Source organism: Lathyrus oleraceus, chromosome 4 (assembly GCF_024323335.1).
Source record: "Lathyrus oleraceus cultivar Zhongwan6 chromosome 4, CAAS_Psat_ZW6_1.0, whole genome shotgun sequence".
Taxonomy (NCBI): Eukaryota; Viridiplantae; Streptophyta; class Magnoliopsida; order Fabales; family Fabaceae; genus Lathyrus; species Lathyrus oleraceus.
Window position 1 is genome coordinate 430265405 of NC_066582.1, and position 16908 is coordinate 430282312.

The 16908-nt window shown below is 35.6% G+C and overlaps 2 protein-coding genes and 1 non-coding gene across 3 annotated transcripts; 1 reads left to right on the forward strand and 2 right to left on the reverse strand.

Annotated features, from left to right (window-relative positions):
• Positions 1-371: 371 nt before the first annotated feature.
• Positions 372-1364, reverse strand: LOC127135625 (ethylene-responsive transcription factor ABR1-like). The gene has a single exon (XM_051062288.1). The coding sequence runs from the start codon at positions 1305-1307 to the stop codon at positions 372-374; it is 936 nt and encodes a 311-aa protein (XP_050918245.1). The 5' UTR covers positions 1308-1364.
• A 9181-nt stretch (positions 1365-10545) lies between these two features.
• LOC127137824 (uncharacterized) lies at positions 10546-14027 on the reverse strand. Its single transcript, XM_051064249.1, has 3 exons — positions 13255-14027; positions 11714-11887; positions 10546-10843 (listed from the first exon to the last, which is right to left on the reverse strand). The coding sequence occupies exons 1-3, from the start codon at positions 14025-14027 to the stop codon at positions 10546-10548; spliced, it is 1245 nt and encodes a 414-aa protein (XP_050920206.1).
• Positions 14028-15158: 1131 nt separating this feature from the next.
• LOC127077552 (small nucleolar RNA R71) lies at positions 15159-15265 on the forward strand. Its single transcript, XR_007787348.1, has one exon. It is a non-coding gene; the product is annotated as a small nucleolar RNA R71 (small nucleolar RNA).
• The last annotated feature ends 1643 nt before the right edge of the window (positions 15266-16908 follow it).

Here is a 16908-nt window from a genome sequence, read left to right on the forward strand (position 1 = left end):
TTTCATATATCATTAATTTCATATCCTTTGACATAATTAAACTAAAACACTTTTCTTATATAAAACATAAGTTCTGTTCTATATGTACATATACATGCTATAAGACCTTAGTCTTCAACTCTTCATCATAACATAGAGAGTTTCTACTTTTGATTAACTTTTTTGAAAAGATGCTCATAACAAATTTTTAGCAGGCATCAATCAAAATAAGCCAAACACCACCATGACTATCACTACTTCCATGTTTGGATTGCAATGAATTTTAACAAAATCACAGTGACACCGTAGTTTTTGCCGGAATCACCGTGTTCCAGTGTAATTCTGTCATATTCACCGTCAATCTAAACATGAGCTAAATGTTATTTCAAATTTTACTTCTTGTTACCATAATAAGGAGATGCATATCCATTGCAAGGAGAGCCACAACTATTATAAGGAGAGGCATAACCACTATAAGGTGAACCACAATCATAGGGAGAGCTAGAGAAAGTTGGAGGCACAAGAACAGAAGAAGATACCTTAAACCTCTTACTACTTGAACCTTCACAAATATCAGAACTATCATCAATCCACCCCAAGAGTTGATCCAAAAAACCTTGATCACCAACATTAAAACCAACATTATTAATATTATTAATATTATTATTATTATTGTTATTCTCCACTATATCAGATCCATCAGAGTCTAATCCATGATTCTGAAAACCAAACCATTCAGAACTACAATCAGAAACACTTGAAGATTCAACAGGAGGAACAATAATGCTAGGCTGGACCACTTTTTCAATGTTCTTCATATCAACCGCGGAGATTTGGTGGTAATTATTCTTACGGTTGAATATGCTAGCAAAGGTGAAATGATCACTCACTCTACTCTTTGAAAACTTGTTGCTGTTGTTATGATGTTCGCTAGTTCTTGCCATAATACTTTGAAGATTCTTGCTCAGTTTTGCTCTCAGTGAAGCAAAAGTTAAACTGTTGTTTTTTCCTTCATTTGTTTGTGGTGATGGTAATAGTCCCTGATCATCATTAACTGGTGTAGTGGTTTCTGATGCTGCGGCGAAATTTGTTCGAGCATTTTCGCCACGTAAAGCTCGAGCGGCTTCGTCGTAGGCCCGAGCTGCTTCTTCTGGTGTGTCATACGTTCCAAGCCATAATCTTACATGTTGAGATGAGTCTTTGATCTCAGCTACCCATCTACCTGATGGCCTTTGTCTTACACCAATGAATCTTCTCATGTTTGGCTTCTTTGATTTTGTTATGCTGTTTGTAGCAGAAGCATATTTAGTAGCTTCAGCTCCAGCCATGATTTTTGTTTTTGCTTTTTGATTAGGTAAGAAAAGTTTGGGTTTGGATTTGTTTGATTTTTGGTAGTTGAGGTTATATTATTGGATTGATAAACTTTGGAGATATGTTGCAGTATTTATATGTGTAAAGTTTTGGAATTCAGCAAAATATGATTGTAGGAATATATAGTATATACCTTTTTAAATCAATTTTTTATTTGTGCACGTATGTCTTCAAGTGTCTAATTTTTTAATACTTGATATGTACTTGCAAGTTGATCTCCTTGCAACTTGGATAGGTTTATTTGGTTGATGAAAATTCTACCAACTTGTTAATTTTTATACTATAGAGACTCCCAGTTGAACCAGACTTTGACACCCTGACAAGAAGACTTTCGATACAGAGAGCCCCAGTTGAACCAGACTTTGATACCATTGTTGGGCTATGAGAGGGTTCGAGGATCATCATATCGGGCTTAGTAGCAACCACGCAAGTTAGAAAGACACTACGTATTAACCAAAAATCTTAAGACATTGGGTCTATGAGTCTTCTTATTTATAAAGTGTTAAACATCTACTTTTTTATCCGATGTGAGACTCATACTCACACTTGATATACCAACAGAAAGGTTTTTTTTTGTCTGTGTGTGAGAGAGAGACCTGCAAAGTTATCACTTCAACATCCATATTAATGAAGTTAGAGAGAGAGACCTACAAAGTTATCACTCCAACATCCATATTAATGAAGTTAGAGAGAAGGAACTTTTAAGCTTCTAAAAGTAAATCGTATTGGTTAGAACCATCCCCTGTGAATGTAACACGGAGACCGTATGATGGATTCCAACAATTGAGATGAACGTAATGCTTGACTTAGATGTGTGACTCCTTTAAGATACACTTGTTCGTTGATATAAGCGGTCTTGGAAATTTTGTTACAACAATGTATAAAAAAGATTAAGAATAAACAAAAATAAAAAGACAATCAACACAATTGATTTTTGTTAACGTGATTTGGCCAATGATGTTCACCTATGCGACTATAGAACAACTAGATTTTTTTTTCTTTCTTATGAATTGGTTAGGATTTCATGTGTTACAAGCCATCTAAATAATACTCTAAATCGTAATATGTAATTACCTTCAATAAATAATTATCTCTATTCATAAGAGCTATATTTAATAATATATAATTATCTCAATAATATGAATTATACTCAAAAATATATAATTATTTTAATTTTAACAATATGGCTATATTCAACACCTTCGTAGACCACTTTTATTAGATATTTGGTCAATGACAATAATTTCGTAGTAGGTGAATAATGTGGTGAAGTTAAAAAAGTTAAAAAGAATAAGTGAATAATGAACACAAGATTAATTTCCTCTTTGGTATTGGTAGAATAAGGTTAAGATTTAGTAAAATCCAAATTGAAGCGTGTTAATCAGTAGTAGCCACTAAATCATCCAAACTCAAATTATTTACAATGCATGCCTGCAATCTACGCCAAGAAACAGATATATCCGCCAACTTCATGTAATATTGCTATGCCACTGTTTAATTTTTTGTATTTGTAATTTTGCATAAAACTTCATTTTAATTTAGTTGACTATGCTCAGTGCTTACTTTAACATTTTACTTTTCTGTATAGCAATGATTAGGCTTCCTCAGTTGAGGTTTGCTTGAATGCTTCACATGCATAATCATAATAATCAATTCTATTTTACATGACAAATAATGAGTTATGGAATTTTATGCATGCATGAATAAATAATTGTTTTTGAATAAATAATTGAATATACCACAAACACACCAATCGGAATGTGACATCATAAAGAATCCAATAAACATCACCTTGAGTTTAGAACAATTACATAAGTAGAATTAGACACCAAATCTTCATATAAATTAAAAGATATTAACATTGTAAAATTTTAACACATTTCATTTTAAAAGGGACAAATTCTCTAACAATCACAAAAAGTTGGGTAGTGTATTTTTAATCAAGTATACGATATCATTTAATTTTAACACATCTAATTATTTATTGAATAATATAATTCTTTTGTTGTTTTTAAAATATTTTACATTAAGACCAACTTTATCCAACTTTTTGAGTTGGGGAAATAAGAACTCATTAATTTTAAATTATATAATTAGGGGTGTTCATGGATGCGAGTTGATCCACGAACTCACCGATCCAAACCGAATAAACCATAAATTATTTGAACTCATTCATTGTATATTCAACCCAACCCATAACAATTCGTATAGTTTTGCTTCGAACGTCGAGTTTTAGTTGACTCAACTCATTAATGTGCCTTTATTAATTTTTTATTATTTTTATTATAATTTTAAATAACAATATATAATTAATATCTTACTAATAATATTATTCTCCACAAATAATAATATTAGACCAATGATTTTACATAGTTCTAAGATTAAATATTATTTCTTATTTCTTTTTACATCATTTCCAACTTATATATTTTATGGAAATAACATATCTTGTAAAATTTATATTATTATTAAGTGATATGTCGTGTTGATGAAATTTTATAGATATTATAATACGTGTTTTTATCGAATTTGAGTGTTATAAATGAGAATGATTGTACGAGTCGTGTTACATTTTTTTAAACCGACAAATAGAATCATAAAAAAAAATATTTGAAACACAACCACGAATGGGTTGGTTCGAGTCGGTTTTTACAATGAAATTCCAGATTGGACGAAGAACTCAACCCATTGAAGTTTAAACGGATTGGATAGCGGATTATGCCAAATCCGATCCAACCCAACATGTGTACACCTCCTATATATAATGTAGTTCACCTTGCACATCAACCATAAATCTTAAGTATATATATCTGAGTTTAACATAAAAGAAAAAAAAATATGATGTTGAGCAATATATATATATATATATATATATATATATATATATATATATATATATATATATATATATATATATATATATATATATATATATATATATATATATTGCTTAACATCACATTTTTTTCTTTTATGTTAAACTCGGATAGAAAAATTACTAACACAACAACTATCAATAATAATAGCAATAAAAGAAGATGCATAATAGATGAAAAAATGAATCTTAAACATACAAGTGATGAGACCAATGTATACAATATTTTAAGATTTATGGTATAAAATTACACTTGTGTGTTTGCTTTTAGCCTAATATAATGATCCATCGTGCTCATTACCCAACACTTACCACATCCTCATCCACCTTGTGTGTGCTTCCCTTCATTAGGTGTTGTCTAATCCTCAAGTTGTCTTCACAGTCTGTGAGAGTTAGACTTTCTAATTCCTATTCTGATTCATCACTAATCTCTCATTAATTCTTTCTTTCCTTGTTATTTTCTCCCTCCCATGGAGAAGCAAAATATGGAACCAAAAATAGTGTTTGATCAGATGAAAGGTTTTCTCCCCGACCCTTTGAAACATATAGGTATTAGCACTGACCCCAACCGTACCATATCATACACCAATCTCTGCTTCAAAATGAATCAATCCATGCAACCTAAAATAAATGGTCGTTACTTTATGAGTCTATCGAGTTATCTAACTGCAAGTATACAGTCTATCGCGTAGTTTTAAAAGATAATGAACCCATAAGGACTAATAATCAATCTAGTGTTATTAATTGATGCAATGTAAAGCTAAAGCTATTGATTACTTAATTTGGATGTAATTAAAAACTAGAATTGGAATAGGATTTAGGAAAAATATCAAGAAAGGGAGGTCGGAATGTGGATTTCGTGCACCTCATGGACTCTGTAATTCATTGGCGTTTGTTTTATGTTAAAATTCTTTCAGTAGGAAAAATAAGTTTAAAAACTCGAACTCACACTCTCACGCTATTGATTAAAGTTACACCCCATAACCATGAGATTTTGCTCCCGCTCGCCCATTTCAATTAAGAAGCATTGTTTGAAAACTAAATAAGTCATGATTGATGCCTAAAGCGCTCTCGCTGTATTTAGGATTAATGCCTAGTTTCCATTATCCGGTTCAACTCTCACACTCTCGCGCTATCGACTCCAACCTTAATTGTCTTTCACTCTCGTGCAAAAACGTTTAAATTAGACTTGGAAACTAAAGCTAGAAAAATAGTTTAAGAAAAGTCTACGCCGAATTCATTACCGAATCTCGTCGGAACGACGGCCTCACATAACGGACTCAAAGACGTTTAGCTAGACATGGAATTAAACTCAAACAAACTAAACATGTTAATTGAAATTAAAGTCAACATGGTAATCGAATTAAAGTGCGATAAACTGAAATATAAAGCAATAACGTAAAAACCTCAAAACTTGAATTAAATTGCGAGAAACTTCAAATAGCATGAATGGAAATAAGTTACTTTAATTGTGTTGGCGGGCTTGTGATCCAAGAGTACAAAAAATTAAACTAAGTTGCGATAACCTCTCGACATGAACGGTTATCACTTTGAATGTAATATATGCGTAAAACTAAAAACAACAGAGCTTCCACACAATACTTGGATGTCTAAAACTTCTTAAAACAGTGCCTTGTATAGAGTCCCAATGTTTTAAAACCCTTTTCAAACGTGTAGAACTTCGTTCAAAAAGGTAGGAGAGTGGGAAAGAATTAGTCAAGTTGGTTTTCTCCACATTCTATTATTGCGCATGTATGGCGACCGCCATTAGGCTCATGGCGAACGTCATGAGCTTAAGTTGGATGATGACGTATCTAGGTGCATGGCTAATGCCATAAGGTGATGTCGAACACCATGCACCCGAAACTTGATTTTCTTGCATTTTTCTCCCTTTTCTTGCTCCTTTTCCGGTTTTTACGCGTGGACACTCTATAATCGACAAGTACCTGAAATGCAAACCAAGTACAACATAAAGGTACTAAAACATGAAAAAACAACACTAAATAGCATGTGAATCGGGTCAAAATATACGATACATTTTCTCATTTTCAAACTCTCTCACACTTAGACCATTGTTTGTCCTCAAGAAATCAACCAACACAATAAAACAAAATAAGCTTGGCTCGAAACAAAGGTACAATGAAACTTTATTCATACGTGATTGTTAGGCTATGGTGAGATCGATAGGTACTAGATATCAATACTAAGGATATAGTAATGACATATATCTGCATCTCACGGTCTAAAACTACCCCTCATGCGAATGAATTTGAGTCATGCCACTATACCCAACCTAGATCCCTTATTCTTTTTTACTCCATTTCATTCAAGCGCAATCACATTAAGCCCGTTATCCTTGCACGTGCATGGTAAGTAAATATGTTGGTGATCAATGACCTTATTTTTTTTTTCTTTTTCATTGTTTGACAAAGAGTTTGCACCGTTTGGCTAAATGATCGGGTGAGGATCACCTAACTTAGAGGAGACATATCTTATCATCCATTTTTTCTTTTATTTTCTTTTTCTTTATTTTCTTTTCATTCGAGATCAGAGGTCATACACTTATTTGCGTCAATTTCTTACTCAGTGTGTGCTTTAGGATGGTGTTGACTGCTAAAATAAACCACTAGGGAGTTACTTAAAGATTGAGCTTAAGGTCTCAGCATAGTGAGTACTCAAATTGAATTCACAAAATAAGGGAGTTCAGGGTGTCAGGACGGTATCGATGTTATTGAAACCTTCCCAAGTCTCTCTAGCATAGCCTAACGACCTATATAATATCAGAGTGTCATGCCATGAACCGAAAAAAAAATTTTGGGGTCAAAGTTTATGGAAAATGCGATGAACAACCGAAAACCACGCATAAAGACTCGACATCACATGCAATGACTCAACAAAATGCTAAAAATAGGCAAGATTCTAAGAACAAGAAATAAACTAGAAATCGGTAAAGTAGAAAGCGATAAAATTCCTCCCCCACACTTAAACCAAACATTGTTCCCAATGTTTTGATAAAAGGTGGAAAAGGAATGAAAAACCTGTATGATGGCTACTGAAGGCCTAGGCCTCGTGCTCGTCCATGTCCACCTCTACCAAACTATGGAGGCGGCACTCCCACATGGTGCATATACTCAAACCAAACCTCCACACCTACTCACAATTCTCCCATCTCATCAATCAGGCCCAACATGTTGTGCTCGGTCCTTCCTGCATAGTCATGTTAGTGCTCTTACAGCTGTTGAATGTGTGCCATCATGTCAACCTGCTGACTATGCATATCTCTGATAAGCTATTCCTGTTAATAAGGAAAATAACAAGTGTACTATTTTTCCAATGTCGTAATAATAAGGACGTTTCCCAAATGTCGATCTCGAGGATTTTGCAGTAATATTAGGTTAAATTATGATTCAATTAAACAAAATCAGCAGTTTGAAGGTTTGGAATAAATTCACACTATAATTGAATTAGACAGAATGCAAAATATAACTTTTACACAAATAATAAAATTATGCCAAGGACGGTGTGTGATTATCTCATGCAATGACCTTGAATGTATATCTCCTCATTCAATTCAAATATTCATTTACCAGATCTTAAAATTGTTTCCTCCTAAAACCTTAGAGGGAAACCTTTGGTCATTCATTCTAATCTCTAAGTCCTTAGGGAATTATGATGAAACCAAGCTTTTTGAAATAACAAGATATAACCAGTAACCATAGGGTATCCCTAGTCCTGGGTGATATCTACTACAGTTTAATTGTGCAAAAGCCTTAACAATTGCAATCCTGCAACTTGTTACCCATCTAACAATCCTTATTTTTATGATAACGAAAGCGTTAAAAACATTGCACAAATAAATTGAATAACAAACATAAAATTGAGGGAATTATGAATTCAGAGTCATTACACGATCAAATCAGGGATACCCTTTGGAATTGGGGGATTTAGCCGCTCATATTATTCAAAGAAAATACAACACTTAAATTAGACATTACAAGAATAATGGGATTCTATTGATCTTCAATAACATTAGCTGTTGAAGGACCTACGTTCTACGAAACTCTTGATCGTCCCAATTTCAATCGTGCCAATTCTTTGTCATGCAAAAATGTCTTGTTCTCCTTCTCCAAAAGTACCCTAAATAGTCATTGATCAATTAATCGATGTGGAAAATACCCAAAATTCCCTCCGGGGCCAGCAATTCGAAAAATCCGGTAAAATTAGAACATGAGGCGTCCAAGCCAACACTGGCCGTGTCAGGCAACACGACCGGCCGTGTAGGCTTACTACTGCTGATTTCCCAACACGCCCATGCCAGGCTTGCTGACACGGGCACCCGTGCCAGCCTACTTTTTTTCCTCTTTTCATCCTCTTTTCTCCTCCCCCTGACACGGGCCATGTCAGGGCTACTATAACTTCAAAAATTCTTCCCTGTGAGCCCGGAACGCTCGATTCCCTTGGAGAGTCTTTGGGCGTTCTTGCTTGCACCTGAAAACCAACAGAACTACCAAAATAAAGCATAAAATGTAGTATATTAACGAAAACCAAAGATAATAACCAAACGAGAATGGAAATGCGAACATCTAATTTACTTGATAAAATAGTACAAAAAGGTAAAATAAAGTGTTACCGACTTCATGAATTAATGTCGAATGAGTGTCAGAAAACTAGTAGAATTGGTGACCGATTAGGCATCTAAGGTGTTAAGGTGTCGTAGCTTGTCAAGGACATCGTCTAGTGCGGTCATGATAGAGGTGTAGTCATTCCCATCGCGGGATTGGTGTATGGAGGACGTACTTTCAAAAATATTAATGGTATCGTGTGTGGTGTGTGGGAGGCTCAGGGGCATCATGCGGATTGAATAGTGTCTGCGTGAGTGCACAATGCAAAAAGTATAGCTCTTTTGAATTTACCTTTTCGTTGTTCACCCGACCAAAAAGGGTGCAAGCTAGAATACGGTGCACGTAACGAATGGCCAGGTTATGGATGGAGGTGGACTTTAGGCCTTCCCAATCATCGATGGCCTCACTAGTGAGACTTCTCCAAAAGAGGAAAACATATACCGCCTAGTCCCAATCTAAGGGTCCTTCACATGCCAAACCATCCAGATGCGGGAATTGTAGCAAGTCGGTAAGATGGTTCTGGCTAAACTCATAATCTCTATTGAACATCATAAACCTAACAGTGCATGTGGTGCGTTGACAGTCTACCAGCTTTTGGTAACTGAATTAACTCAAAAACTCATAAGTAAGCCTAACGTAGGTATGACTAGTTAAAGTGCAAAAATGTGACATTCCGAGGTTCCCTAGCATCCAGTTAACACTACCTATCAAGCCTAAGTTATGCAGAATGAATTCATTAGCATACCTTGTCGGCGTAACTTCACGGTTGAATAGATTCGCATACTTTGTTCTTTGCACCTCGCCATCAATACCTTCTCCAAAAACGATTCCCATGTCGTCTATTTCTCTTGGTCTCACTGCTCTTGGAGGCATGATGGAAAGAAAATGGAAGGAAATCAGATACATAGACGAGAGGGATGGAAAGGGAGTGAGAGAAAATTTAGTTGAGAATGAGGGATTTTTAAGAGGAATAATGTAGTATATGGATGGATTTGAAAGTTATGGGGTAGTGGAAAATAAAGTTAAGAGAGTCATGGGGAATAATGGATTTTGGAAGGTGAAAGGTTTGAAAAATCGTGCCAAAGGTATTTAAATCATGCTACTGGAAGTTACTGTAAATGGCGAATGCCATTAGGCTAATGGCGAACGCCATTAACTTTATAATGCGCTTTTTTCAATTGATGCTCATGGCGAATGCCATGAGCCTTTTGGCGAACGCCATTGGCCTAGGACATATAAAAATTAATTTTTGAGGCATTTAAAAGTGATGTTGTAAATAAAATGAATAGAGAAATTTGGTCGAGCTATAAATGAAAAGCATAAAATAACAAAAATAGCAATTAGTAGAAAAATGAAAATTTCAATAAATAATGGAGAAAAATGTGGGTTGCCTCCCATACAACACTTCGTTTAATGTCGGTAGCTCGACACTGTGTAGTGAAATTATGCATGTGAAAGAGAGGGAAACTCTTTTAATTTATAATTGGTGTAGGAATCTTTGTTTTCTACACAGTGATAATGCTTAAGTCGGAGCCCGATCACAACGAATGTCTCTTTCAATTTACTCTTTATTTCAACAGCTCTGCTTTGGAATACTTTTGTAACTTCAAAAGGTCCAAACCATCTAGAACGAAGTTTTCTTGAAAAAAGTTTTAGTTGAGAGTTTAAGATAAGTACCACATCACCTTCATTAAACTCTCATATTGTTATGCGTTTATCATGCCACTGTTTAGTCATTTTATTATAAATACGAGCACTTTCATAGGCATTTAACCTAAGTTCTTCTAGTTTATGGATGTCGAGAATTCGTTGTTCTCCTGCGGCTGTATAATTTATATTTAAGGTCTTAATGGCCCAATAAGCTTTATGTTCTAATTCAACAGGCAGGTGACAGGATTTACCATAAACTAGTTTAAATGGAGTGGTCCCTATTGGTGTTTTATAGGCTGTTCTATAAGCCCACAGAGCCTCATGAAGTTTGAAAGGCCAATCCTTCCTATAGATTGCAATAATTTTCTCTAAAATTTTCTTAATTTCCCTATTGGAAATTTTAACATGTCCACTCGTTTGAGAGTGGTAGGGTGTTGCTACTCGGTGTCAGACTCTGTACTTGAGCAATAGTCTTTCAAAGATATTTGAAATAAAGTGGGATCCACCGTCACTAATGACGAGTCTCGGCACATAGAATCTAGGAAAAATAGTATTCTTAAATAGTTTAACTACGACTCGTGCATCATTTGTAGAAGAGGCTACAACTTCGGTCCATTTTGATACATAATAAACTGCAACGAGTATGTATTTGTTACCAAAGGAAGATGGAAAAGGGCCCATAAAGTTAATACCATATATGTCAAAAACTTCTACTTCTAAGATGCCTTTCAGTGGCATCTCATTGCGTCTAGAGATATTTCCAGTGTGTTGGCACCAGTCGTAATTTATAACCGTGGCGTGGACCTATTTCCATAAGTTAGGTCAAAATAGGCCAGGTTGTAAGATCTTTTCCCAAGTTCTTGATGTGTTTGTATGCCCTCCATAGGGTGCAACATGATAGTGAGATATGATATTTATTACCTCCTCTTCGGGGACACATCGACGGAAAATACCATCGGTGCCTCTCTTGAAAAGAAAGGGCTCATCCCAGTGGTAATGTTTCAAATCATGGAAAAACTTATTTTTCTGTTGGTAAGTTAATTATGGTGGAAGCACTCCGGCGGCTAGGTAGTTAACAAAGTCAGTATACCATCACACAATGGGTTTAACAAAGACTTCTTCCATGACTTCTTTATTTTTGATTTTGGGATTATTTTGAGAGCATTTGGTTGTTTCGTTTGGGTTACTTCCTAATTGGGCCACAAGTCGTTCTTACGGGAAATCATCATTGGTGGCCACTTGTTCCTTTTTTATATTCTCAAGTCTAGAGAGATGATTAGCTACGACATTTTCAGTGCCCTTTTTATCTTTGATCTCTAGATCGAATTCTTGCAATAGTAATATACATATAAAGAGTCTTGGCTTGGAGTCCTTTTTACTTAAAGGGTACCTAATAGCAGTGTGGTCAGTGTAGACAATTATCTTAGCTCCTACCAAGTAAGAACGAAATTTATCTAGCGCGAACACGACAACTAGGATTTCCTTTTCTGTCGTGGCGTAGTTCATTTGTGCTTCATCTAAGGTTCTACTTCCGTAGTAAATCACATGAAGCTTCTTATCCTTTCGTTGTTCGAAAACTACTCCTACGGTATAGTCGCTAGCGTCGCACATTATTTCAAAGGGTCTAGTCCAATCGGGCGGTTGCATAATAGGTGCAATAATTAGGGCTTCTTTTAGTAACAGGAACGCCTCTAAGCATTTTTCATCAAAGATAAATTCAGCATTTTTCATCAATAGGCAAGTTAGTGGTTTGGTTATTTTAGAGAAATCTTTAATGAATTGTCGGTAAAAACCGGCGTGTCCTAAAAAACTACGTATTTCTCTAACGGTCTTCAGAGGTTGAAGGTTTTCTATAAATTCTATCTTAGCTTTATTGAATCCAATCCTTTTATCAGATACTATATGTCCAAGCAAGATTCCTTGTCGGACCATGAAATTGCATTTTTCCCAATTTAGTACAAGATTGACCTTCACACATCTCTTAAGTACAATTTCTAGTTTCGATAGACATCCTTCAAAGCTCTTCCCACAGACAGAAAAATTATCCATAAATACTTCCATGATGTTGTCTAGACAGTTTGTAAAGATTGCCATCATGCATCTTTGAAATGTTGCGGGAGCGTTACATAATCCAAACGGCATTCGTCAGTAGGCGTATGCACCATAAGGACATGTGAAGGTAGTGTTTTCTTGGTCATCAGGATGAATTGGAATTTGGAAGAATCTTGAACATCCGTCTAAGTAACATAAATAAGAGTGTTTAGCCAATCTTTCGAGCATCTGATTGATAAGAGGTAGATGGAAATGATCTTTATGAGTGACTTTATTTAATTTTTTGTAGTCAATTCACATTCTCCATCCATTTTCAACACGTTTTGTTACAACTTCTCCTTTCTCATTTTCGAAAACAGTAACTCCTCCTTTCTTGGGTGCGACATGTACATGGCTAACCCATTTACTGTTGGATATCAGGTATATAATTTCTACTTCTAACAACTTTTGTATCTCTCTCTTGAATACATCATTCAAAATTGGGTTAACTCTCCTTTGGTGTTCCCTAGAGGTTCGGCGGTCCTCCTTTAGCATAATGGGATGCATGCATATAGAGGGGATAATTCCTTTTAGGTCTGAGATGTTATAGCTTAAAGCTGCAGGGTACTTCCTTGAGACATGTAATAATTTCTCAGTTTCTATCTGTCCTAAGTCCGTGTGTTGACTATTACCAGGCGTTCGAGCTCTGGGTCTAGGAATTCATACCTCAGATTTTTGGGTAATATCTTAAGTTCTATAGAGGGTTTGTTTGGGTAGGGCATATGATCTGGAGTAAGTGCAAGACATTCACTTAGGCTCCTATCTACATATGGCTTTCGCCATTCATCATCTTCAAATATAGGAGGTGCTGGAATCTTTAGTATTTTAATATACTTAGGTGGTTTCATTTCCATTTCTCTTACACATTCGTCGATGATGTCTAAGGAACAACAAGAGTCATTTATAGTCGGTGCCTTCAATAGTTGTGAAAGAATAAATTCAAATTTCTCTTCACCAACCTTAAAGGTTAGTTTTCCTTTCTTCACGTCTATAATGGCGCCAGCTGTGGCCAAAAAGGGTCTTCCTAAAATGATTGGAATGTTGGAAGCCTCCTTTTTGCCCATAATTATAAAGTCGGTAGGGATGTAGAATTGACCTATTTGAACGGGAACGTTTTCTAACATACTTATGGGGAACTTAACAGAACGGTCAGTCAGTTGGAGAGACATTCTCGTGGGTCTTACTTCTCCTAGTTTCAGTTTTTCACAGATGGAAAGGGGCATTAAACTAACACTGACTCCTAAATTGCAAAGTGCTTCGTCTATGACAAATTTTCCTATCACGCAAAGTATGAAAAAACTACCTGGATCTTTTAGCTTTGGAGGCATGTTATTTTGAATTATAGCGTTACACTCAGCTGTGAGCATCACAGTTTCATTATCCTTGAGCTTTTTCTTGTTGGAAAGAATTTCTTTAAGGAATTTAGCATACGAAGGCATTTGTGTGATGGCTTATGTGAAAGGGATTGTGTTATTCAACTATTTCAGAAGATCTACAAATTTCTTAAATTGCCCTTCGATTTTATACTTAAAAAGTCGTTGAGGATAAGAGATAGGTGGTTTATATGGTGGTGGAGGCACATATAGTCTTTATTCATCTAAGACCTCTTTGTTTTTGTCTCTCTTCCCATTGTCAGTTGATTTATCTTATTGATCATTGTTTGCTACTTTTTTGCTTCTTTTCCAGAATCATGATACATGGGTGGATTTTGAAGTCTCGGATATACTGGCCCATCTAATTTTGTCCCACTTCGTAGTGTGATAGCATTAGCATGACCTTTCGGGTTAGGTTATGGTTGGCCACGAAATACTCCAGTTGGGGCTGCTATTGCTGCTTGTTGTTGGGCCACTTGAGAAATTTGGGTTTCTAACATTTTGTTATGGGTAGCCATAATATCAAGCTTATTCGATATTTGTTTCATTAACTCATTCGTGTGAACATGTTAGTTAGCAAATTCTTTATTTTATTGGGTTTGGGTTGCGATAAAGTTATCCAACAGTAGTTCGACATTTGACTTTCTAGGTGCTTCAGGAGCAGCGGGGGCTCCTTTTAGATAACTCGGAGGAATTGGAGGTGCTGGATTTGGTGAAAACAAAGCATTGTTACTCTTATAGAAAAAATTAGGATGGTTTCTCTAGCTTGGGTTATAGGTGTTTGAGTATGGGTTCCCTTGGGCATAGTTTACATGGTCAGTTGGAATACCAGCCAATAAATGACATTCAACAGTGTTATGCCCAAATGTTCCACATAATTCGTGGTAGGGTGTCACAGCAGCTACGGTAGCTGCTGGAGTTACGATCAAACTTTCAATCTTTTTGGTAAGGGCATCCACTTTAGCATTGACATGGTTTATGCCATTAACTTCATACATTCCGCTCTTTAGTGGTGGTTTCTCTATAGGTGTTATCTCACCTCCCCATTGGAAGTGATTTTGTGCCATTTTTTCAATGATTTGATAGGCTTATTCGTAAGGTTTATCCATTAGAGCACCGCCAACGGAAGCGTCTAAATTCAGTTTAGTGTTGTACAGGAGACCATTGCAGAAAGTATGGATATTCAGCCACTGCTCAAGTCCATGATGGGGACAAAGCCTCAGCATATACGTGTATCTCTCCCACGCTTCGAAAAGAGATTCATTGTCTTTCTTCCTAAATTCATTAATTTGGGCTCTTAGCATATCAAGTTTGTTAGGTGGAAAATATTGTGCTGAGAAGACTTTCTTTAACTCGCCCCACATAGTGATAAAGTTGGATGGTAGAGACTGGAGTCAAGCTCTCGCTCTATCTCTTAAATAAAAAGGAAAAAGATGTAGTCTTATGGCTTCGGGATTAACGCCATTTGCTTTCACTGTGTTTGCATATTGTACAAACACTGGTAAATGAAGGTTTGGATCGTCCTTAGGGCTACCAGAAAATTGGTTTTGTTGCACGGCTTGTAACAGTGAGGGTTTTAAATCAAAATCGTTTCAGTCGATGGCAGAGGAAGCAATGTTGTTATGTGTATCTTCTTGCGATGGAGCAACATAGTCTCGAAGAGGATGATTTGGATTTTCGGCCATAACTGGTTCTGGGATATTCAGGTCAGGAATGTTGTATTTCAAACAAAACTCTTTGATTTAGTGTCTTAGTATTATATAACGCTTTACTTCGTCAATCAATTGTTCCAACTCTTCACCTTGTAAGCGAGTGTTTGGCATACAACTGTCGAATAAATGTTTGCCTTAGTCTATATGGTGCAATGATGGAGTCACACTATTGACTAAATTAGTCCCCGACAACGGCACCAAAAACTTGATCGCGGCTTTATGAGTTTTTCGGATTATCTAACTACAAGTATACAGTCTATCACGTAGTTTTCAAAGATATTGAGCCCACAAAGACTAATAATCAATATAGTGTTATCAATTGATGTAATGTAAAGCTAAGGCTATTGATTACTTAATTTTGACGTAATTATAAACTAGAATTGGAATAGGATTTAGGAAAAATATCAAGAAAGGGAGGCCGGAATGTGGATTTCGTGCACCTCAGAAACTCTGTAATTCATTGGCGTTTGTTTTATTTTAAACTTCTTTCAGTAGGAAAAACCAATTTAAAAACTCTATCTCACACTCTCGTGCTATTGATTAAAGCTACACCCACTAACCATGATATTTTGCTCTCGCTCACCCATTTCAATTAAGAAGCATTTTTTGAAAACAAAATAAGTCTTAATTGATGCCTAAAACGCTCTCGCTTTATTAAGGATTAATGTCCAATTTCAACTATCCGGTTCAACTCTAACACTCTCGTGCTATCGACTCAAACCTTACTTGCTTTTCACTATCAAGCAAAAACGTTTGAATTAGACTTGAAAACTAAAGCCACAAAAATAGTTTAAAAAAAGTTTACGCCAAATTCATTACCGAGTCCTGTCGAAACGACGATCCTCACATACTGGACTCAAAGACGTTTAGCTAGACATGGAATTAAAATCAAACAAACTAAACATGGTAATTGAAATTAAAGACAACATGGTAATCTAATTTAAGTGCGATAAACTGAAATATAAAGTAATAACGTAAAAACCTAAAAACTTGAATTAAATTGTGAGAAACTTCAAATAACACGAATGGAAATAAATGACTTAATTATGTTGGCATGCTTATGATCCAAGAGTGCAGAAAATTAAACTAAAGTTGCGATAACCTCTCGATGTGAGAGGTTATCACTTTGAATGTGATATCTACCTAAAACTAAAAACAACAGAGCTTCCGCATAATAGTTAGATGTCTAAAACTTATGAAAACAATGCCTTATATAGAGTCTCAATGTTGCAAAA

Coding starts and splice junctions, on each gene's coding strand:
- LOC127135625 (XM_051062288.1), bottom strand. CDS start 1,307: ATGGCTGGAGCTGAAGCTACTAAATATGCTTCTGCTACAAACAGCATA.
- LOC127137824 (XM_051064249.1), bottom strand. CDS start 14,027: ATGCCTTCGTATGCTAAATTCCTTAAAGAAATTCTTTCCAACAAGAAA. Junction 11,888..13,254: donor ATATTACCCAAAAATCTGAG/GTATGAATTCCT, acceptor CACTGCTATTAG/GTACCCTTTAAGTAAAAAGG. Junction 10,844..11,713: donor GCCACCAATGATGATTTCCC/GTAAGAACGACT, acceptor TGCAATCTATAG/GAAGGATTGGCCTTTCAAAC.